This window comes from Athene cunicularia, assembly GCF_003259725.1.
Source record: "Athene cunicularia isolate RWA chromosome 2 unlocalized genomic scaffold, athCun1 chr2_part1, whole genome shotgun sequence".
NCBI lineage: Eukaryota > Metazoa > Chordata > Aves > Strigiformes > Strigidae > Athene > Athene cunicularia.
The window spans coordinates 148944147-148968938 of NW_020799095.1; the positions used below are offsets into that span (position 1 = coordinate 148944147).

The 24792-nt window shown below is 41.0% G+C and overlaps 1 protein-coding gene across 3 annotated transcripts in view; it reads right to left on the minus strand.

Annotated features, from left to right (window-relative positions):
* Nucleotides 1-1290: 1290 nt before the first annotated feature.
* Nucleotides 1291-24792, minus strand: part of TRAPPC9 (trafficking protein particle complex 9) — a 546185-nt gene continuing 522683 nt past the window's right edge. For all 3 annotated transcript variants that reach the window (XM_026841777.1, XM_026841775.1, XM_026841776.1), the window contains 2 exons: nt 11851-12074; nt 1291-4501 (listed from right to left, as the gene is read on the minus strand). In XM_026841777.1, coding sequence (XP_026697578.1) covers nt 4322-4501; nt 11851-12074 — 404 coding nt within the window. In that variant the 3' untranslated portion in view covers nt 1291-4321. The remainder of the gene's footprint in view (nt 4502-11850; nt 12075-24792) is intronic.

Genomic DNA, 24792 nt, shown 5'->3' on the forward strand with positions numbered 1-24792 from the left:
TGGGCTCTGATGGAGATGCAGAGGAAGGAGACAGAAAAAGAAAGGGATATTGTGAGAGACAACTTGTAAAAACAGGTCCTGAAAGAAACAGGCCTGTGAAAAACAAAGTGACAGACATGCTAATCCTTTTCTGTTGGAACTAACGAAAGAAAAACAGAAAAGCAGAGAGTGGAAGAATTGGTGGGAAGGATGAGGTGAAAAAGAGAGATGAGAAACCAAGAGCTAAAATCGAAAGATGCTGGACAACCCAAGGACCCTGACCTAAGCCCCAGAATGATCTAACCTGCAAAAGTAAACGTATCATTTTACACTGAAGAACATGAAAACTGTCCAGATCTATGTGCCTTCTGCATTAAGAGCATTAGTGTTTACAAACCTCTGCAAAGCATGTACCTGTAGGAAAGCCTTCAAATCCCACCTGTGCCCAAACCACTGACCTGCAAGACCAGAGCTCTAGACGTTATGCCTAACATCCCGCGGAGCTGGCAGACAGCACTGTTCTACTGCAAGTGGGATGGATGCACGGTCCCATGTCAGTGAGAGACAGAGTCCACACCCAGGAAGGGAGCCAGAGGATCCAAGGAAGGGAGAGCGAAGCTGGCTCTAAGGAAAGCTTAAGAACCTGTAGACTGGGAACCTAAACACAGGACCCTCAGGACTGTTTGACATAAGGAGCTCAAACAGGCTTGGACATCAGATGGTGCACACAAAACCAGTGCTGCCAGTCAGTCTTCCCAGACATACCAGCTCCATCAGTCGTTCTCCTTCCAGCCTTGGAGCTGTTTCTGTAAAGGATGGAAAGGATCATAGAATCATAAGTTTGGGTTGGGAGGGACCTTTAAAGGTCATCTAGCCCAACCCCTCTGCAGGGGCATCTTGAACTACATCTTGTTGGTCAGAGCCCCGTCCAACCTGACCTTGAATGTTTCCAGGGATGGGGCATCTCTGGGACACCTGTGCCAGTGTTTCCCCACCCTCACTGTCAGTATGAGGATACTGAGGTATAAGTAACCTTTCATGTGAGTGCATCTCTCTCCCCTCAGCTGACAGTTAATGGACACTGACACAGGAGTCACGCCAGGGAGCACACATCTTGCATCAGCTCTGAGTTCTCTTGAGTTTCTAGGAAGAGAAAGTTTGAGTGAAGCTGAAATTTCAGTTCCAGGGTCAAATACATTCTTTCAAAGACGGAATGCAGCATCAAGAAATATGTTATTATTACTAGTAAAAACACACAAGAACACTATCGAGAATTATAGACAGAAGAGACAGGCAGAGATATAAATAACACAAGATAAGTATTTATTCAGACAGCTAAATTTACACAACTTATGCTTCTCCAATGCATACATTGATTGGACCAATGCCTGCTCTCAGCAATGGTGATTTAAATTAGGAATGATTTAATTCAACCAAGTGGGATCATATCAGATTTACATCTGTGTAACAATGCGCAGTTTGGCTCATCATGTTCAAAATAATAGCTGGGTGGTTCGGAGAAATAAAAACAAGTTTTCAATTCCAGAAAAAGAGAGCAGATCGGAAAAGCATCATCCTTTTTTCAAGCACTGCAAGGACCAATCTTGACAGCAATCCCAGTGAAAACTTCCATTAAAAAGAAAACCAAAAGTGATGGAGCTTTCTTCATTTCAAGTACCTTCCCCAAATGACACTGACACTTAAATATTCTCCTTCTGGACAAATCATGAATGATCCCCAGAAGGAAGAATTTCTTGTGTTTAATCTCTCTCACCAAGACAAGTAGAAGTGTGAGCAAATTGTGAAAGATATCATAAATGCCAAAAGCAACTAAGCATCAAAGTTAACAAGGGACAGAGTGGTCTACTATATAATGAACAGATAGACCATTAAGGGTCAGTTCACACATAAGAACTTATAGTTATGAGCACATATGGCAGATTTATAATGGCATATTGGAAATACGCAGTTTGCTTTTGTTACAGTAAAACCTGTTCCCATTCCAACAGTTTCAGCAGGCTGTGGATCAGGATCCTTTATAAGTAAAGGGCACAGGAGTGCTGCATCCCAGTACAGGCTTTGCAGAACAGTATCCTCTGTTCTCAGAATGCTCTCAAAACTAAACTAGGAAATGATCCTTTAGCTGGGTAAGCTAAAGCATCCTGACTGCAACAGCACCTGCTTCACAATATTTTTGTTTCAAATGCAATGTGGTCCTTACAAAGCTTTAGCTGTATTCCTAGCATCTGCAGATTACCTCCTGGGAATACTGAATAAAACCCAATTTGGATTTCGCTGCAACAGTGTTGTGTAACATAGTACAGACACATGTCAAAAGCAAGCTTTTATGGAGAAGATTAACTGGTTTAATTCCTGCTCTCCTGGGATCTTATTTTTCTGTGTATATGCCTATGTAGTGACAGAGAATTCAGCCTCGTGGCACGAAGTGGTCAAATGAGCTCCACTAATGCAAAAACATGCCTAACTCAGCTGCTTGGACCCTCTTTCCATGGGTGTCTCTGGCCCAGAACCGGCGTGCAAGTCTAAGGAACAGTTTTCTTACTGTACATTGCATGCTGGCAGCTGACGGAGCAGTACATCATTGCAAGTAAACCTTCAGCTGGTCTTAGATTTCCATCAGTTTAAGACTGAACACTTCCACTCTGGCATTCCAAGCTGTGTACAGAGCCACAGCTCAAGAAAAAAACACTGATAACTTTGCCACAATACAGTTTTTTAGAAATAATACCCTGCATGCACTGAAAATAGAGCTATCATGCTATAGCTATAGTTCCCTCAAATTAGAAAGATATTTAAGATGAATACATCAGTCATTATCAAACATGCAATAGAGTTTTGAGCACTGTCATTCCTACGGCGAGAACACCCGTCACATCTAAAAGTACAACTGGGCATGGTGCAGAGAGCCAGATAAGCTATCTGGGCTCATGCTCCACAGCATGAGCAGGGAGGACCAGATCGGGCATCAGGTGGTGTGCCCACATTTGGGTGAAGCCTAAACAAAAAAATCTGCAAAGAGGCTGTGCATGTAGATTCAGCACATAAAGAACTAACTGGAGCACCCCTGCAACATCTTGGTGTATCCACCCCTGAAAGTATACTACCACCAATTTTAAGAGTGGCAGGCTGTAAATTTAACAAAAGATTGAGACAGGTTTGAAAAATATGGTCCACAAAGTAATATATTAATCATACATCTAAGAAATCTCACTGCTTTATACGGGATAAAAGCAGGTCTCTATACAAAAACATTATTCTGAAAGACAACAGACTACCTTTTCAGTATATTCACCAACTGCTTTTATGGTCAGAAGTTCCATGGCCTTAATTGCCTAACAATTACACTTAAACATTCTAAAAATAAGAAGGAAAACACAACCACGTAGTCAAGTCTAGTGTATTAGCATGAAAAATCTGATCCGAAGAGTTTGCAAAAACTCACGCAAAGTGATATTAATGACCAGCTGATTAATTCTGGTGACTCTATACGTGTTTGCAAATGTTTCAAGAGATTGTGATTGTATAAATCAGAACTGTGAAAGCCCGAATTCACAGGCAAACCCTAGGTCACCCCAAAATTGGCTTATTTCCTTTCGCAAGGACAAAACTCTTTAGCTCTCCATTCACTTCTTGCCTTCTTTCATTTCTTGTTCATAGATCTACCAAACTAAAGTCAGTGACTTTACCAGGAGCAAGTGGCACTGGGCTCAGGGGAGGAAGAGAATAACTGGAGGCACATTTGCTATTCTTACTTTCAGTAACACAAGAAAAAGCATCACTACTGCTATTTACTACCAAAGACACCAAATACTCAACAAACAAGTGAACAAGAACAAGCCACTGAACAAATCTGAGAGAACTACACCTCAAGGGTATATGCCACGGGTCAGGCATAAGCCAGGAGGAATTTCATAAAGATACACAACTCTTGCTGAAAAAAAAAGCTGAAAATGGATTATTCAGGCTGGAATTGAGACCTTCAAACACATGGTTAAATTCAGCCCTCTTAAATTCAGCCCTCAAGACCCTTTCAAACCTACTGATATCAATAACGTATATGAAACTATAATGCATCTATTAGCAGTTTCAAAGGCTTTTGGACACAGAGGAAAACTCTAGCATAGTTATAATCTCTCTCTCTCTCTCTCTGAAATTAGCTAAAGCAGCTGCCCAGATGACTATCAGCCAATTCAGAAAGTGTTCAGCTGTTCCTCCAAAGTAGGGACTGTGGCCTGGGTTGGACAGAAACAAGCTGGGGTCAGGCGAAGGATGTGCCAAGCATTTCTGTGCACTGTGGTTAATCAAATAGCACACAGCACGTCTACAGCTTAGTTTGGACCATAGGCTCCATAGCACGGATGTGGACACTAGGAAGGCAGAACCAGGAGAGAGGCAGCTCCCTGCTGCAGTTGTCTTCATGGAATTTTATATTCAAGTAGAAATCGCCCGTGTAGAGAAAGAGAAGTGCTCCAAAGTACACAGAGTCTTTCGTGGGCTTCACCTGGAAAAGAGAACATGAAAATCAGTATATTTAAACCAGGAACAAAAGAAGAGACCTGTACTTCGCAATTCCGTAGCTCCTTCAAATGATCTCAGAGTACTCTAGATTCACATCTCGATATTGCTTTCACACAAAGAGGAGTAAAGATCTTGTCTGTATTCTAGCAATGGCAAAACTGGAGCATTGGAAATTAAATCCTGTATTATTCTCTCATGGAGCAAAGCTGTGGCACAGCTCAAACCACAATACAGATCTCCAGAACAGCACTGATTTAAGGCCAATGTCACCCAAAATCTTTCCTTAGACTGCATTTATCAACATCTATATTAAAGGTCTAAATCATGTCTTGGAACGCATGTTAAACACATGGTTAAACACCATTTAACAACTTAGCAATAACTAAATTTATCCCCACTTATTATTCAGACCAGTCTGAATGCAAATTCTAATCAGGAATCTTTCATATTCACTATCATTGAAATAATTAAGTTTAGCAAGAAACATCCCACAAAAAGTAGCCACCCTGATTTAACGTCCAAATTAAATACAGAGTGCACAGTTTCTACATTTATGTATCTCCATCACAAAATCATTTACAATTCATATCTTTACAACAAACATTATATTTCAGTCCATCATTTCAGCAAGACACTTAAGTAATTTCTTTTACAATCCCACGACTGTTCAGTATGTGATAATGTTTGAATTAATATCTGCTTTCACAAGATGTTCAATCCAGTTTCAGGGTGCCCAGAATTGCATTAAAGTTGCTGCACATGCAAAACATGGAACCAGCACAAAGACATTCCACCGTATGAAATTTATTCAAAAAATTGTGAAAAGGCAACTTCATGTCAGCAGAAAAGATCTGATAAAAGGCATCTGATGCTGCTCCATACTGGTCTTCCCTCAGCCAAGATTATCTTACCAGTTCCTCTCTGCTCTGTGGAACCTCAGACCATCAATGCAAGATATACTCACGGGGTCATCCCTACTTTCACAGGTAGGCCTGTGCCCGTGTATTTTCTGCTTTACTTGAACACTCATTGGTAATGGGCTTTTCTTTGGTCACCTCCAAACACCTCGGTGTCCATCATGTTACAGAGTCCGGCACTGATTCCAAAGAACAGCATGACGTACCACTGGTCAGCCAAGCCGAGACCCAAGCCCAACCATGCCAGAAACTCTGGTGTTGGAGCCAGAAGCACTGAGCTCTCTGGATGTGCTGGACTTGATTAGATTCAGGGGGAGAAAACCTTCACAAGGGACTTCACTAGGAACCGATGGGAGATTGCCACCTGAAACAGTGAAAGGATGAGGCTAAGGCTCCGAGACTGGTTATCAGGATTCTTGACCACTGTAAAAAATTTGGTCATGTGGTAAACTGGGACATCAGCAATTGGGTGTTAACTGGGAAGGGGTGTGTGGACATCCTTAGCGGAAGGGCATCTTGCCATTGCATAGGAAGACCAGAACAAGGATGATGACTAGACCATGGTGGGGAAGAGGGGGGACATGAACCACTAGAAAATGTTTCCAGGGCATCAGGCACCTCAAGAACATGCCAGAGAGCTGAAGACTGCCTGTCACCACCTCTAGTGAGGAAGGTTCTCTGTAGCTTTCAGATGCGAGGGGAATGAGCTGTTTGTTTCCATTTTCTCCTATTCTAGATTTTTTTGGGTCTTCATTAGCCAGCAGACATGTACCCTGTACAGTTCCCTGGGGTATCAGGCTTCTTTGTTGAACCTACCTAAATTTCTGCTCCCATGCAGGGGCCTGGCTGTTCACAAGCAGCAACACCATCAGCGCTGACAGAGCCCAGGCTCCCTTTGGCTTTGGTGCTGAGCCCTTTTGCTGACCTACAGCAAACTTGTAATCAGCATCGTTCCATCCACGTGAGTGATCAGAGCAGCCACAGCTGTTCTCCTGACCCCTGTCCTTGGCATCTCCCCTCCTCGCTGGCTGCAAGTTCTTGCCCTCTGGCATTGTGTCTGGACACACAAAACATCAAGCACTCTCCCCTCCTGCTTCTTTCCCCTCCTCCCGGGGCTGCCTGCCTTATTTTGCCTCACTGGAACTGATGCAGACTTGCTTCCAGAGGACAGAGATGGGCACTAATTCCAGCAATGGGTGGAGGCAGACAGCAAATGCAGCCTCCTCAGGACTTGTACCTTCTTCAGGCTCCCTGTCTGTTTTCCCTAATCTAGCTGCACCATGAAGAAATATCTGTAACAGCATTGATCAGAGCTCTTGACAAGCAGGAAGGTGGCTTCAGGCACATCAATATCAACATAGCCTTTCCACTCATTTGCAGTTCCACCTACATGGCTGCTCGTTCCTCCTGCCTTTACAGCACAAGTCTCTGCTCCATTCATGGGTTTCTTCATCACAAGTGAGAAGAGCCAGCGAGGCAGGTAGTGGTATGTGTCCTGTTCTGCCTGCAGTCCATCTCCCTGAGTGCAGCCCAGACAACAGTGCTCATGGTTTGGGGACTATCCACATCTGTGTGGCCACTTGTACAACCACTACGCTAATCAACACTTGTGGTTTGGGGAAGCAAAAGTAGGTTGAAACCTTTGCACTGCTGAGGTGCAAGTGACTCTGCAGGAGGCTCTTCCAGAATAGTAACTAACTTTGTAAAGTAAGGCTGCCTTTCTAGTGGGGCTGCCTGCAAACATTCCCAGAAGACCCTAAGTACATCAGCAGCAGCTAGTTCAGTAGAGGGCCAGATCCACCCCAACTGGCATACCAGGCACAGGACTGATTTTGAGGTTAAACTACCTACATTTAGGTGTCTCTCTGCACACTAAGTAAATAAGCTCCTACTACAGTGAGAAGACATCTAGTCAATGCAGTCAGCGGAGCAAACACAGAATGGTCTACCCAGTCCCAGCCTATAGAGTTAGGATACAGTTGCCTAAACATAGGCACCTCGTGGCATTTGGGATGACCTAAGGCACTGGGACATCTGCATAGGGTGGGCAGGATTTACAGGATGAGGTACAGGATTTCTGGCAGTAGGTGGAGGCCAGGTGGGATACCCACAGCACTTAAATGATAGTAGACACCTACTTTTACGCAGCTGAATCTCCCCCCTGGTGTCTGTGTTAGTGTAAGGCATGTTCTCCTGCTGCAGACTACATCTCCATTGACTAATGGGAACTTCACTGGCCAGCACCCAGCACCCATGGTAACACCCACTCATTCAGATGTCTCAGCCTGGAACTGAATCCACCCAAGTGTCTGTAAAGTGGATGTCAACATCTGAGCCAGCTGTTCAACACAACGATTCATCTGATCAGATGTAGAATGAGGAGAAATATCCCTTAAACTCCATCAACGCTGAGGACTTGCCCTCTCCCCTGCCAGTGAAGGGAGCTCAGGGTGATTTGTTCAGATGTGTACACAAGTCAGATGTTTCCTGATGTAGCTGACACCATCCCACTGATTGCAATGGATGATCCAGCCAACCTGAGAAACACGAAGATCACATATTCGTGCCTGATCCAGACCAACTTTGTATAGTCATTCGCTCTAGCAGGTCTGGTAGTGTCACTACCTAGATATGTGTTTATATGCTGTGCCAGTCTGGGATGCTGTTGAATACATTCTTGCTGAGTCAAGTCAGAGTTGAAATAGATTTTACTAAAATTCCACCAAATTGTGGAAACCAAAGATGGGAAGCTTCTACCCCAGAAAATAATTACTGAAAAATCAAGAAAAAAATACCCACATTACTGCTCTGTTCCACTGAGATAGAAGAAAAATTAAGTTTCTAGATCCATCCTAATCCTTCCCTGACTCAGGCTACCATGTGGGACTGTGATTGCTTAGAACTAATTACTACTTATTTATACTGCTGTAGTACTTAGGGAGCTCAGTTGGAGATTAGGGCTAGTGCCAGCTACTGTTCGCTGCCCCAAAGAGTTTACAGTGCGAGTAAAACTGTGCCAAGAAAACTAATTTGTTCCAGATGGGCCACAGAGGACCTGCCAGAAGTGAGCAAATGTTCATCATCGCTTCTGAGATGATTCAAAATGACCATCTACTAATGAATTTCTCCTCATCTCCAACTACCAATCACTTGAGCTAGCGTGTGATAACACATACAGGGGAAAAAAATAAAAACAAAAAAAAACCTGCTTAAGAATAGTAATGAAAAAAGCAGGAACAACAAGGAATGATGAATTGCTGGTAGTTACAGGAATCTCCATAGAAGATAATTTTAATTGTTTTTAATTTGGCAAGAAGCAACTCTGATCAACTAATTAGTCAAAAACCCCTCATTGGTAAGAACTAAGAATTTTCAATAATATGTCTAAAGCTAAATTTCAGGTTGTAAGTATAAATAAAAAAATAAATCAATGCAATGTATTTTAATGGGTGGGGATCCATGATGCTATCTCATGTTTCAAAACCCCACACTAAACAAAACGTCACTTTTTCTGTTAAATACAGGCATAGAAAGGTAAGGTTAACCAAAATAGAAGCTGTGCTGAAAAAAATAAAGATTTTACTTAATTTAAAATGCATGGAAATATCTCAATATCCTTTAAAATTTTCAGTAAAAGAATTTGCTTTTTGAAGTAGTATTTCCCAGCAGACTTTGACACAGAGTCAGTCTCCTGCACTGAGTTGAAGTAAGAGCACAAAAGTGAATAAGCACGCATTACATTACTTCCAAGATAAATCATCTAACCTGGACTTCAAGCCACAAGAAAGGGAAATATGAAATCATATGACTTTTACCCTTTAAACAATTTATATTCATACTGTGAAGCTGCATGTGCATGCTGAAAATTCCTGTATATATCCCCATCTTCCAGGTAGCAGCAGAAACTGATTTGAAACTTTTTAGTTTGGAATCAAAAATAATTCTGATTTGCTGAGTATCAGGCTTAATATGAAACTAACATTTAGGAAAGCAGAGGAGTTTTGTTTGTTTTTCCCCGGAGGAATGACATTCAGTTCAGTACCAAAAATGTTGTAGTTTCTGAATCAGCATGACAACAGAACAAATTTTCAGGGCGTGAGAAGTATCTTCTCTTGCTGTAATACCTGATGCTCCCACTTGTTCTTGACCATACACTACTGACATGCCAAACCATATGCTAGTTCTTCATCCTTACTCCCACCCAGCTCAGCAGTGCAATAAATCATCTCGCCACCTCCTTGCCAGTGTCAGTGTAAAGTCAGCCCAATTAGCCTGAACTGCTGACGAACGTAGTTTTTGCTAAACTGGCCAACTTTGCACGAAAACAAATGCTCACACCATCTCTCCTTCTGGGTTTGCTGGGGAAGAGGGGAACATCGTCCCACAGAGTGGCAGAAACAAGCAGCTGGGAAACAGTAGCATCTCAAGCCACCCCATTAAACAAGCAAAACAATCATGTGCCCATGACTACAACTTATTAAAATAATGGGCACATGTATAATAGCCTCGACAGAGTAGCACTGAGTTACACCAGCAGGGAATCTGGTCCAGTGTCTTAGATTTCATTTATAAAAAAAGGAAACTGAATCTCTTTCATCTCACCCAACCATGAGCTTCTTCAGCTTCTTAACCAGCGTCTGTCTGATTTTTTGCCAAATTCAGAGCATGAAAACAATTCTGAGTATGTTCATTCTCCCCCAAAGCACCAGATGCACAAACCAGGACTTTCTTCTTGTCCCCCAAACAGGTGTGGCTTCCTGAAATCTTTTTTCCATTACTGAATTAGTTATTACAGAGGATGAAAGGGCCTCTGACAGCATTAGATACACTGTTTGAAAAATTTTCTTCCATGATCAGGGCTCTGTGCCTCAAAGAAATATGACTAAGCATTTTCTCTAGGAGCCTGTGTAGGACAAGTGTCAATACTACATACCGTGAAATATAACGCTTCTTGTCTAAGAGTTGACATTTTCTTCATTTCACCTTTTTGCATGAAAAGGAGGACAAATAGCAAAAAACAACTCTATTTTTAACTTATTGGGGACTGTGTTTACAGGAGAAATGTCACAATACTGAACAATGGGGCAAAAGCGGGGACCATAACGTATGAGAAGGCTGCCTGGGCAGGCACAAGAGATGTGACCTCCTGACTTTTTGCCCTGTAGGAGGCTCAATCAGAAGGTAAGAATACATCACACTGACATCTCCTTTTTCCCTCATTAGCCTGGAGGGTCAGGCCCTTAGGCAGCTGGGCATCCAAACACTGACACTCTGATTAAAAAAATCCACATTGTCAGAAAGAGAGTCAAAGAAAGCCATCTCTTGATTATTTCTGTTGACATATTTAAATTATTCAGCTAAGAATATAGTTAGCCCCCATTAAAATTCAAGTTGATGGTATATTCCATGCTCATTAGGTTTTTGAAATACTTTCTTCCCATGATGCGTAATTGAAAAATATGCATGGTGACTATCCCTGTGGTTAACCTTTAATTTCTTTCTTACTAAGGTTCACAATATATATATTCAGTTTTGACAGGTACATTTTATTAGCAATCCAAACAGCTGACCTAAGCAAAGGTCTTAAGCACTATCCCAAACACTCACCCTCTTCTTCATGTTTATTTTATAAGTTACCAGAAATACTGCTTATTCCACTCTGCAGAATTGTCTGTATGCTTTTCATTCCTGGGTTTGCGGGTTTTTTTTGCTGTTGCATTTTTGGGGGGAAGGATGTGGGAGAGAGTAGTTTTATCTGTATTTTCAGTGTCTTGCCTTAGAAGCTAAAAGCTCTTAGACTTGAATTTTCTGAAGACGAAATTGAGAGAAAAATCAAAATCTCAATTGTTCTAAAAAGGGACTTCTTTGTCTCCTTTAGGCGTGTTTTCTATTTTTTTTTATAGTTTTATAAGAGTATGCTAAGTGACAAGGAAATAAAGAAGCTCATCAGTTTGGTCATTAATGTTTAGCATTTTCTTTTTGCAGTCTGTTGCATTTCCTCAGGACCTGACTAAAACTGATTTGTTGAGTTCCTTGGCTCAGCCTGGGGAATATTTCTTATGGAGTAAAGAGAAAAAGTTACTTAAAATCTGTTACTGTAGGTGCAATGGATGGCTCAAGGGACCAGCAATATGGTATTAAACACTTATCTAGGTTACCCATTCACATTTAGTCAGATCTGGAGTGACCAAAAGTTACTGTCTCTGATAGTTTACTAGTGTTTTACATGATAGGTAATTACAGTCTTAAACCATTTCAGAGAGAAAAAACCTAGCAAGCACCTTTAGCAAGAGCTGCCATAGTCATGATGCTTTCCAAAAATTAATCTGCCTTAAAATGCACAACTGAATAATGAAGCCCTTTTCTGCAAATACACGTCATCCAAAAACATGATACAGCTGACAGAAAGACTCACCGAATCGATGTAGAAGGTGTTGGATCCCACAAAGGTGATAGCATCCTGAAGCTCATAGTTGTGCACCCCGTTTTGGTAATCCTGATAGGGTGTCACTGTGAGAGCGAAGGGCCCCACGCTGTGTTTGCTCCAGTTGGTCAGCTTCACCTCCAACGGGATGGGGTCTCCCACTTTGCAGTTCACCACGATATCACAGTCACAAAGCTTGCCGTCAACAAGGATATCTGCAAATCAAGAAAACAATTCCACATGATATTGGACTCCTGCTCTAGAAACTATTAGTCTTGATAGGAAACTTAACAAGAAAAGTTAGGTGAAAACCAGAGTGCCTGACAAGTAACCTTAGGAAAGAAAACCCAACGCTGCAGTGCTGTGGAGGGTAGTGTTGCGGGGAAACTACGTGCCAAAAACAGTTCATGAAGGTCCAATATTGTTGACAACTGTTGAAAGAGCTATTAAAAAATCCAATTATGATCTCCACACAGGCACCAAAAGATATTTTTTAACCTTCTCTATTGAAGGCCAAAGCTACAGGCAACTTCTCATGAGTCTCCTGCAAATCAGCAGCATCAACCATACAAACAGGAATCATCAATACAAACTGTAACTAGATAGATACGGGGTTGGATGCCCACGTTCACGTGTTACAGCCAGAACAAATCCTGCTGGATGAAGGTGACCTTTTGGAGCAGGACAGGCATTGTCAGAATTTGCAATGTAATACATATGTTAAAGTCTAGATTATAAGGAAAAAAAAGGATTTTATAATCATACGGCAGTACTATGAGCTTGTTCACTCTTTGCACTTTCATTCATTCTAGGATTTCTCTTTCTAACTTTCTACTTTTCCTTCCCTTACTGGGATAGCAAAAAATATAACGCCTCTAAATTGGTTACTGCTGGGACAATGACAGCTGGAGTAATGTGTCCACTAACCTTGCCCATTTGCTTATACAGAACCAAAATGTTTCATTATCAACACACTATGAAATTGCTAGTCCAATTCCCTGCTCTAAAAGGTTCCCAGTTGTGCAGTATTACTGTATTTTTCAGATGAGGGTTATCTCTGATGCACTATTAATACAGGAACATTTCTATTTCACTATGGGTTCATGTTCAGAGATAAGAGAAAGCCCTGGGCACATGTAAGAAAGCATCCTCTGTGTGAATACCTATCCCCACAGTTTCATATGTCCATGAGGCATTTCGATCACCCCAGCTCCTCCTCAGTCGCTTGCTGTATGGCATACAGCATATTATTCCTCTGCCAACAGCATCAGATTTACATTAGTAATATCCCCTCTTCAAGAAAAGACACTATTTTTATTCTTCAGGAGCTTTCACAGAAAAAAAAAAAAATTACACCAAAGTGATTTTTTTTTTACTTATTTTTGTTTTGTTGTCTTTGACAAAATTACGCATGTTCCTGCGATGCCCTTTAGTCTGGCAAACTGAACAAGCCTTAGCACAGCAACTGGGAGAAGAGAAAAGAAAAAAAAAAAAAAAGCAAAAAAAAAAAGCGCTAGTCCCAAAGAAGAAACAAGTTCAGAAAGGGACATTTATTCCAGAGGTCAGGTCAGCAAAGCTGAGCTACCCAGATGAAAACCCCTCCTTGACCAAAGCTGCCCAAATGCAGCAGCAAGTCCCAGCTACAAGAGGCTTGGCAGAGGGAGCACAAAGCAACCCTGCAGTGAAGCTGCAGCTACCCAAAATCCATGCTGGTTTCCCAGTTTGAACAGCCCCCATGCCATCTTTCCTTTCTGAAGGAGATGCCCATATTTTGACAATGAAATCACTGGTGAGGCCACACCTGGAGTGCTGGGTCCAGTGCTGGGCTCCTCAGTACAAGAGACATGGACATACTGGAGAGAGTCCAGCAAAGGACCATGAAGAGGATTAAGAGACTGGAGCATCTCTCCTATGAGGAAAGGCTGAGAGAGCTGGAACTGTTCAGCCTGGAGAAGAGAAGGCTCAGGAGAATCCCCTCAATGTCTATAAATACCTCAGGGGAGGGGGTAAAGAGGACAGAGCCAGGCTCTTTTCAGTGCTGGCCAGTGCCAGGCAATGGGCACAAACCGAAACACAGGAGCTTCCCTCTGAACATCAGGAAATACTTTTTTACTGTGAGGGTGACCAAGAACTGGCACAGGTTGCCCAGGAAGGCGGAGGATTCTCCATCCTTGGAGATACTGAGAAGCTGTCTTGACGTGGTCCTTGGCAAGTGGCTCTAGGTGGCTCTGCTTGAGCAGGGGGTTTGGACCATATGACCTCCAGAGATCCCTGCCAACATCAACCGTTCTGTGATTCTGTGAAAGGAAGCTATAATCACCACTGCATTTTAGGAAAGGGCTAGAAAATCTGTTTGGTGTTGGATTTCTTTTGCAATAGCACACTCTAATGTTACGGGCTTTCCTGCCCGACATGATCAAACTGCTACTTGCAGGATTGCCCTAAAATCATGGAGGTGAAGTAGTGGTTATAATGGTATCCTATTACCTAGGATTAACTGACTTGAATTTTACAAAACACAAAAATGTGTGCGTGTGAATAATCTTTATGCTTCCCAGCCTTCTGCCACAGAAGTGAAGTCCAGTGGCTTCCCTTAAAAGAAATGCACTTATATCAATTGGTTACTTTATATCAGTTTATGTTTTCAAGCTTCTCCCTGCAAGGTAAGTGCTTTCATTAAAAAAAAAAAAAAAAAATCATCTGGTTCCTCCAGCCAGCAGGTCTTACAGCCGCATGAATGGTTAGCTCGCCAGACCAGCATGAACCTTCAGAAATACTCAGTAAGCCAAGCAGATGAATCTTTATTTTCAAGCTGCTCATCAACTTGCCTTTTAGCTTTAAAATTCAATGCTCCGCTGTAGGAATTCTAAATGAACCCTTTGCCCTCTGTCTCCACCTTTGTATCTAATAATAGCTCAGAGCATTGCTTCCTAATATCTTCATGTGAAAATAGAAAAACCAAACAAAAGGGAAGCAATTATGCCTGGCTAAATCAGATTAATTTTCTTTCATGTTCCTAAAAAATTCAATTCATTTAAGATTGATTTAAGAACGCGTGTGTGCACACGTGCTTGTGTACATATTGAGAGATTATTTCCTTCTCTCCCAGCACACCCTTCCCTCCTGCAGTACCGAAGCCAAGGATCTCAATGAGATGTCAGATGAGAAAACACACATGGCTGGCATGCAAAATACTATGGAAAGGAGTGTTTAAAAACAGTCCCCTTTCATCAGAGAGAACAGCTTGGTTTGACAGGCAGTTTTACTCCCTTCCTGACACAGAAAACATCTCATGGACCATACGGATTTGCTTTAATATTTTCATCCATGAACAGAGGAAAAGCCATGTGTACAGGGTCCCATTTCTGCAGATTCAGCTCACTCACACAGATGGCATATAAAAGCTGAGACTGCTCACACCACTGCTGTGAGAGTGAATCATTATTGGCTTCAGTATACAGGAGCTCTGAATCAGAAGACACAGTCACTAGCACAGAAGACAGTGGTGGCGGTATCACCATCCTCCAAAGATTCAAATACAAGAGAAACAGTACTTCAGAAAATTAGAAGGATCAAGTTTAATGCAAATGGCATATAAAAATTACATTAAAAACGGCTGTCAGGGCAAAAAAAAAGCACAAAGACCTAACAATCTCCTACTTAAAAGTTAAATCCTTTTTTTAAGCACTTCAATAAGCCAAAAGAATATGGCTTTTTTATTTATTTATTTTCCCTTTTCTTCTCTCTCCTTTCCTGCTCATTTACCTACACACATCCACTATGTTGGCATCCTCGGGTGCCAACATAACGCCGCAATACTGGATAGTCACAAAAAAAAGGGAAGACACAATCTCTGCCACACGACCACAAACAGGTACAGGACCATTCTATTTTACCTCTAGGACCTTCTCTAAGTGATTATTGTACCGAGAGAGAAAACATTGTCCAACACGTATTGGAAGGCAGAAGATGAGGATGATACAAGCCACTGAGAAGGGTGATTGGAAAGCCTTGCTTTTTCACTGATGGGCTTAGCAAAGCCTTTTAGGATCTCTATGAATTAACCTTTTAGTTGGAAAAACTACTTCATGGCCCAGCTGATAGGTGATGCTTATTGACACCACAGGAAGTCAGAAATTAATATATATAAAAAAATAATATATCAGTATTCTTACAGTGTCTTTCTTTCAGGATCTCAAAACTCTCAAGAAAAGGGAATGAATGATACTGACAGGAAGACAACAACTATTCCACAAGAAAAACATTTACCATCACCTGCCAGGTTCACTTCTGTCTACATCACCCAAAGGAGCAGCTTGGAAGTGAATACCAAACTTTATTAACATTTTGTGTTATTTCTTCTGCTCATACTAACACAAAGTAAGTCGTTCTTGCTACTTTGTCACGTGTCCACGTGAGCACTCACAACTCATTGACCCACCTGTATATAAAGAATCCTGAGCCATGGCTAATTGCATTTCTGCACCCAACTCCCTCTTTCCCACTTTTGGGAAAGCTGAATACAAATACATATTTAATCTCAGTGGAAACACATATTCCAGCAATGCTTGCTCTTCTCACTCAGTTTTGGGTTGATTTTAAAAAACAGGCTGCAGAAGAAGACAGGGTGTTTGTGCTCATCTTTACAGTGGGGATAAAGAAATTTCCATTGGATATTTCCTTTTAAACTGGAGGTTGCATCCCCAGCCGATGCAGACACACTGGTCCCTGCCATTCACTGCAGCTAGGAACCAGGCTCAAGACTTCCAGCAAACACCTCACTTTGCACAAACTGTGCATGACTTTGCACAAACAAGTAGGTCAGCAAAACTCAAGGCAAGAGATGCCCAAATGAGTAAATAATTCTCACATGAAAGGTAGAAGAGATTGTCAAGCCCAGAAAAGCAAGCCTCACTCAGCTGTACTGTGACAGGGGAATTTTAGTCAATCAACCACTTTTTTTGTGTTAGAACCGTTCTAAAATACTAGTTTTATTCCTCTTTGTTTGTGAACCAGGAGAGCCGTGGTCTGAGGAGGGGAGAGGAGCAGCAACAACACTGATGTCTCTAGATAATGTCCATCAGGTACTTCGATGGAGGAAAGCCAAAGACCAAGAGAACAAGCCAGAGTTGCTGAAGTGAAAGTCTCACAGAATGATTCAGTTTTTCTGCGTTCACCAAATCTAAAGTGCTGCTGATTAAAATGTCTGCCCAGACCAGCTTTATTACAATTGTCCTAAAAAAGCAAGGGAAGAGCCAGCCATGCTGTATTTTGGGTTTTTTTCCTGCCTTCTTCTGCAAGAATGTTTGTTCAGGATTTTGCAAAGAACTTAATAATGCAAGGAGAATTCTTTTCAATCCAAAGAGAATTCTTTTTGTTTGCCTGTTTGTTATAAATCATTCATTTAAAAATAGGTTGAACAATTTTGTCCATTTCTGATCTTACATATTATGCAGATGGAAGAAAGATCAGAATGGAGAAGAAAATCTGTACTACAGGCAAACTCTATGTACAGAGCAAGGTGATCCCGCCTGTTTCCAAACAAGAAAGTTCCTTTTCCCTCCTCTCATGTTGGTCAGCAACAGTTTTCACAGCCTGTTATTTGGGGGTCGGTCAGCTGCTTAGAAAAGCTGTCTGTTGAGACAACAGACTCCTTGAATTTTACTCTGCCTCTCCTCTAATATATAAACCTAAACACTATTTTTGTTTCCCCTCTTCCCACTTGTTCTCCCTCATGTAGACCAGTTCCCTTTCATTTTCTAAACCATTCATGCAGATTATTTACACATAGAGATACAGCACTGGTTACATTTGTTTGTCCATTACGAGGTCCTGCAGTATTTTCGGAGCTGAATACATCCATACAAAAGACATTTCTATGAATATAAAAACCGTGTTCCCTGTCACTCTCATCATGAAAATGCCGAATGGTTATTTAATAACACAAGAGCCTCAGAGTTATTTGCATAAAATCTTCTGCATATGTGGTTTGGATCTCCTCCTCACACCAAACCTGAGCATTTTAACTTGGAATAACATGCTCATGTTCATTCATTGTTGTACTGACACAATACTGAGCCAAATCCATCCCCTGAATAATTTCACTGCAGTCGATAGTAACAGAGCACAGAGATATACAGATGTTTGTACTGTAACAAGTTCAAATTACACGAATATCTCACCTTGTAAACCACTGCCTGTCCTGTCCTAGAAAGTGCCCTTATACTCAGAGCCTGCTGATCCAAAACCCCTATGGATCTGACGAGTTCAGCTCCTAGTTGGGTCAAGGCCCTTGGATGGGGATGAATAAAAAATACAGGAAAATATATGAACAAACTAGTGCAGGTTTCTGCAAGTACCAACAACTCGGAGACCTTTGGCTAACATAGGGGCACGAACCTGAAAACAGGAAAGTTGGCAGAGGATGGGATGACTGAACATGCATATAGGCAAGTGAAAGAGGCAATTGCTTTCACAAGACCTCTGAGCTGCCTGATTCCTGGCAGACTTCCCATTCCCAAACATTTTACAATTGAATTAAGGACACTTTATTCGCTCCAAAAGCAATTAAAAAGAAAAACACATTTAAAATATAGTTCTAGCAACAATAAGCAATTAGTCTTTGATAATTGTCTGTGTCTTCCTATTTAATCACTCTTTTGCAGTGGCCAGTATGCTGATGACAGATCCCGACTGGTCTGATTATCGTTCTTGCCAAATTGTTTCGAGTTTGTGTCTGTTCTTAACTCTGTGATGACAATGGGCTGAGGATGTTGCAGCATCCCCACAGGACTCATTTGCAAAAGGATTTTTCAACCTTGTTCATTTGCACAGAGTAAGTTATCTTCCTCCAAATAAGTAAAATGTTTACACCCAATTTTAATCTCCAAGTCTATCCTTGGCAGACACATGATCAGTGTTCAATTTCAGTGCTACTTGATCTTGGCTGTAAAGTTCAGATGTAGTAAAATCTTCTTCAAATAACTCTAAATAGCAGAGTCACGCTAGCTGAAAAAAAAGAAGTATGAACATGACTAGTGCTCTGGGGTTTGACACTCTCCAGCTTCTACTTGGGATCTTAAAACAGCAAACCTGAATGCACATTAGCCACATTTAAGAAATCAGTCGTTCAGTTTAACCTTTCTGGGTTTGGTAGGAGTTATTTTTTTCTGCACATGCCTGTTACGATAGGCGTTTCTGCTTCCCTGTAAAATTGTTGGCACACAGATGGCACCTGCTTGTCTCATTTCTCCTCTGGCAGCCAAGATAACCTGTCACTTGGTGATTTGCCCAATTTGCTATCAAAGTGAAAATCACTTCAGAGTTTGTACTGCTTGTGTCCAGTCCTAATCTAAATGCTCAAAGGCAGATTTTTAAAATTCTCAAAGCTCTGTGTTTTCCAGTGAGCCTGAGCTCCTTCTGAATTACTTTAAAATATTCTATTACATAGACTCAGCTTGCTTAAATAGTCTCATTTCTGAATGTGGGCCTTTTGATCTATTCATCACAAGCAGGTTTGCGGAAGACTTCTTTTTATTATCTGCTACACAGCCAGAAGGTCAGGCTGGCATACAGCGTATGACTGTGTTTTGAAATTTCACAATCCCAGGATTTGCATGTTATTTTAGGTTATTGAAAACTTTATTTCTATAGCTTGTCTGTGGAAGGACTACTTTTAGAGCATTCTTACCCTGCCTTGTGGGGAAAAAAAAAAAAAAAAAAAGGAAAAAAAGTTTTAAAAAAGCCCTATCCTATATTACATTTAAACAAAACTAATCCATACTAGGATATATCATATAACACTATTTTTTGTATACTGGCAGCTTTGTGCAAAACCGCTGCAGGTCATGAATAACGTGGCTTAACCTACGGCTTAGTGAAAGAAAATCACCTTATTCCTCACGGGCTGCATAATGAGACTTAAAATTTTCTCCTTCTTTCTGCCATTCTGCAGTGATGGATGTGAGACAAAACTCTCTGCAGAAGAGATTTTTAAAGGTCTCATGCAAACTTTGTGAGAGTTTCTGACTTGTGGCTGAAAAGTTAATGGTATGAAAGGAGTCTGTAACCCTTATGTGCTGGTTTGGGAGTCTGTCTGATCTCAAAGCAGGTTTGGTCTAGACACCACAGAGACTGCAGACCTTCAGGCAGTGCTACCTACTCTAGAAATTAGTGATAAGGATGGTGATTGTGACATGTTCCCTAGGGAGACAGTAGTGAGCTAGCACATGGTCACAAAAGTGATGCCTACTTTACAGCAGAGGCACGGAACTAGGCTCCTCTACTCAGTGCTGTGCATGCAAAGTCAAACGTGGATTTCACCACAGTCTGCTTACCTAAACTCTCACTGAATATGGCAATATGGAAGTGGAAACTGGTTTTTTTTGGATGTTGTACTGTTTCAAGTGGAAACTACTTTCTGCATTACCCATTCAACAGGTAGACAGTGGTGCTCTGGACTCTTACACAGATAAGGGATCATACCTACCAGGTAGCTATTTTTTAAACTGCTAGTTAAACTAATCCTATGTGTAGTGTGATTGTCATATTTGAGGCCTGCACGATGAAACATGCAATGTACTGTCTGAAGCAGAAGGAACTCAAACACAAGTGAGAGAAGAGATGAGAGAGAAGGTACCTCCATGCCCAGATGTACAGATATACAGGGGCAGGGTGCTTTAAGAAAGAAAGAAAGAAAGAAAGAAAAAAAAAAGTTATACTGAAAAATGATGGGTACATGACCCATTTTCCATGCTTGTCTGAAAAGAAAAAAAAAAAAAAAAAAAGTTAAATACTGCATGAGATGTCCAGGCCATAAGAACTTTCGGGTCCTTGTAGAGCAGCCATAGCCTGGTACAAGATAATATATAACCCCCTATTAACAGGCAGGTAGATGATTTACCACATTTCAGCAACTGTGTAAATATGAGCACTCGGACACTGAGCCTCACAGGCCTCCTTTAGGCCAACCATGATTGAAACGCAATGAGCTGAGTTAAATGAGAGATATTAAACAACTCCAAGTACAAATGCTGTATCACAACACTTTATGCACTGGGAAGGTGTGACGTGTGGTTACTAGACTACATGTGGCTAATGTCTACAGATCAGAGTTGCTCAAAAAGCAGACATGCACGTTAAAATGGACTTATTTTTAATGAAGTTTCTTTGAATTTCAGTCACAGCATATTGCAATCTAATGACTCTAAGCTGTTTTACTCAACAGTGGATTGAGTTAAATTTTTACTATTTTCTCTATGTCTGGTTACTCCATTCTGGCAGTTTTGCATTAAGACATGAGACTGTAGTCCAGGTAGATGCGACATGGGAGCTACCAAGCCCTACTGTGGCACCACAACTTCTTTATTCTAATTGCATCCTTCTTCTACATCATGACCTGTCTCAAAATCCAATCTGAATCCACAAAAGAACTGCACTAATAGATACACATAGATGGAAGTTTTCAGTCATCCTCTGTGACACAAATCCTTATTATTCCTTGTTAGATAGGATATGAACACACAAATAGCAATCAAACTTACTGGAAACTAGAAATCTTTAAGACTAGAGTCATCAACCCAAACAACTTTTGGCCTCTCTCTGAGATCTTTCTGTTAATAATTTACTACTTGCTAAAACTGAACATGCTCAAAACCTAGCTCCTGAATTTTTCATGAAGTCCTTTCCTTTCCCTACCCGTCTTAATTTCAGAAATAAAATCAGACTCTTTCCTGCCAATCTTGGCTTTCTCTTTGACTTGATCTCCTCTCATGACTCACACTTCCAGTCAGTGATTAAATCCTGACACCACTTTCTACAAAACTTCTCCAAATTTGACCTTTTTGCTCTGCCTACACTGCCAAACCCATGTCTAAGATCTAATTGGACTATAAGCCTTAACAATTAAAATCTTTTCATCTCTGCTTTTGATACCTCCGAACTAGTTCCTTTCTATTCTAGTGAAGACCTTGCTTCAAAGGTCATCCTGTAGGTCTATAACCTGGTTATGTATGCATGGCACCTCTCATAGACACCATTCCCAGCTTGTCTACTTTCAAGCTATAGCAGTAGAGCTCAGCACAGGCTATATCCCCACATATCGACCCAAATTTTCCAGTGCAAGCTGAAACCTGTTGCTGAGGTCACACAGTAATACTCACAGAAATGTGCTATTCGATTGCTACAGAGGTGGCAAGTTGTGCCCACTGCTACTGATGGGCTACAACTTGTGTGTAAAACTACTCCTCTCCTATTACTGTGTTATACTATTTTCCCTATTCCTCTTCCCTGCTTTTTTTTTTTTTCATATAACATATACATTTCTGTATCATATATATAAAAAAAAGACATGTATATATACATATAATACAAGACTATAAGCTCTTTGGGACAACAATATTCATGTTCATCAGAGCTCAGCAGAACAATTTGCATGGCACCTAGAACTATGCAGACCTATTTTCCTGTGATGTCCAGCCAAAATTTCTAGAGAATTATAAACAGTAAAAGAAATAAGCTTAAATAAATTAAACATATCTATATCTGTATATCTCAAATCTCAAGGCTATCTGGTGAGGCAAGGAAATGAGCACTGTATCAGTTTTCCAAATGAGGACACTGAGACATGTTAGGAAGGAGTTAACCTGATCTGTGACGAGCACTCAGGATTTTTCACTGAGCAGAAATGAATGCATAAGCTACCCAATAGAATTGAGAGGGGAAGGTGACTTCCAGAAGATAAAGAAAAACATCTTAATTATAAGCTTTCAAAATCTCTATGCTGGCTTATCGAGGTACCAACTCCTTATGGGAATAAGTTTTACACTAAACTGAAGGTAAAACCCAAGAATTTATAGAACATGCAGAAAGGGAGAGAGAGAGGATAAAAGGAAATCCAACCATAAGGAAAAGTAAATTGAAACAAAAATAATGCTATTTAAAGGAGAATTCTTTAATAAAATAGTTAAAGTAGAAGGCTAGACACCCTTTCTTCTCCATCACTGCATTTTGAATGAATGGAGATCTTGGATATCAGCACAGTGAAGTGTAGAGAGGATGAAAACTGTGTTTAAATAAAACTACCAAATAAATATTACGGGGGAGAAAAGAAAAGAAACACTGAGTTCAGCTAGAGAGAGTAAAAAATTAAATCCTCTGCATACTCAAGGCTGTGAGCCATGCCTTGGGCTTCACCTGTCAAGCTCTGCAAAGCATTCCTTCAAACTCCTCTCCTTTTAATTGGCCATTCGGGTGGCAAAACCCTTCCTCACTCAAACCCTGCAAGCATGCTCCAGCCTGCCGAGCCACTGGAAAAATGATCAATGAGCAGGTGTCAAATTCTGTCCTTTTATCTTCAGCTTTTAGAAGACAGATACAATTATGTGCAAATCAGTGTAGTGCAGCGCCTGATTAGGTCTCTTTTCTAAGAATTATTTGCACAAGGCTCTGTGCACAGTCCAGCCAGCGCTATCAGCTCGTCTACAGAAACAGTTTTGTGTCTGCTCTACCTTCTAGAGACCCACAGATGCGTAAGCAGAGAAGAGAAGAGAAGAGAGAGAGAAGAGAAGAGAAGAGAAGAGAAGAGAAGAGAAGAGAAGAGAAGAGAAGAGAAGAGAAGAGAAGAGAAGAGAAGAGAAGAGAAGAGAAGAGAAATTATTAACTCCTCACCCTCCATGGCAGGCAAAGCAACAGTGCATCATCTGACAGCTCTCACTGGTGCAATTTTTCAATGGTTTATGTATTCTGAGATTACACGTGTATGTATGACACACATCAGTGGAATGTCTCAGAAATGAAGACAGGTTGTAAAGCATAGAAAGTTCACAAAGTTGACAAAAATTAAGCTAAAAGTCTTCAGAATTCAAGGTATGGAAAAACTTTATAGCTTCCTTAGTTGTACCTCTGAAGTTATGTATCGTTTTGTGGATTTACATGTGAAGTGATACTGACTGCACCTTTTTCCCTCCTACAAAACATGAACAAAAAATCCTCCCAAACCCCACCACCTGCAGGGACCAGATTTGTAACTTTACAAAAATCCATAGATTTACATTATCTAGGGATCTGGCAAAAGGTATTTCATGGAGGTTTTGTTTGGCGATATAGCAAAATAGAGTTGGGTTTTGGGTTGTTTTTTTTTTAATTTTAAAAAATGAAGCAAAGGAGAAAAATAGCTTTTGCTGTTTTGAACTGATATAGAAATCAGTCTACCCATTTAACATGAAAAGACAACTTTCCCTGCAGTCTTAATACTAAGACTGAGGGTGCATGTCAAGGGCTCCTGGTTGCCACCCCACTCCCAGAAGCAGTTCTGCCAAAGCAATACCCCTGAGAGGGCAGTATTAAGAAATGTCTCCTAATGCCCACTACATCATTCCTACTGTATAGATGGGCACAGCCTCCAAACTGTGGGTATGGGATTTGCCCCTTAGTGCTCACTTACCACCCTTACATCCAAACCAAGAGAGGTTTTGCATGTATCCTCACTATGTAAAACAGGAGAGGAGAGAGGATTATTTTGTCCTGATCCTTTCCAAACTCCTAAAGAAGCAAAAGTTTTCAGTGCAAGGGAATTTGTTTCCTAAAATTTTCAGGTCTCTAGCTGAAAGAAGTTTGGGCTATGCTTTTCCATAAAAGTTTTTGAAGTAAGAGAGTGAAGAAAAGCTTATAAGTTGATTGGAAAGTATATAAAGCAAACAGTGGCATATAAAGGAAACTGTTCCCAAGAGCATTTGCTATTTCAGCAAGTACAGGGCACTGGGAGTTAACCACTCTATTATGTGGTTTGTCTTTTCCAGCATTAATTTGTGAAAAAGTCTATCTTTTATGCACTTGCAATCCAAACAAAAGAACAAATTAAAAGAACTAAGCACACAAACCATGCTGGGCAACAGACTGTCACAGCCAAACGCTGCCAGTAATCTATATTCACAT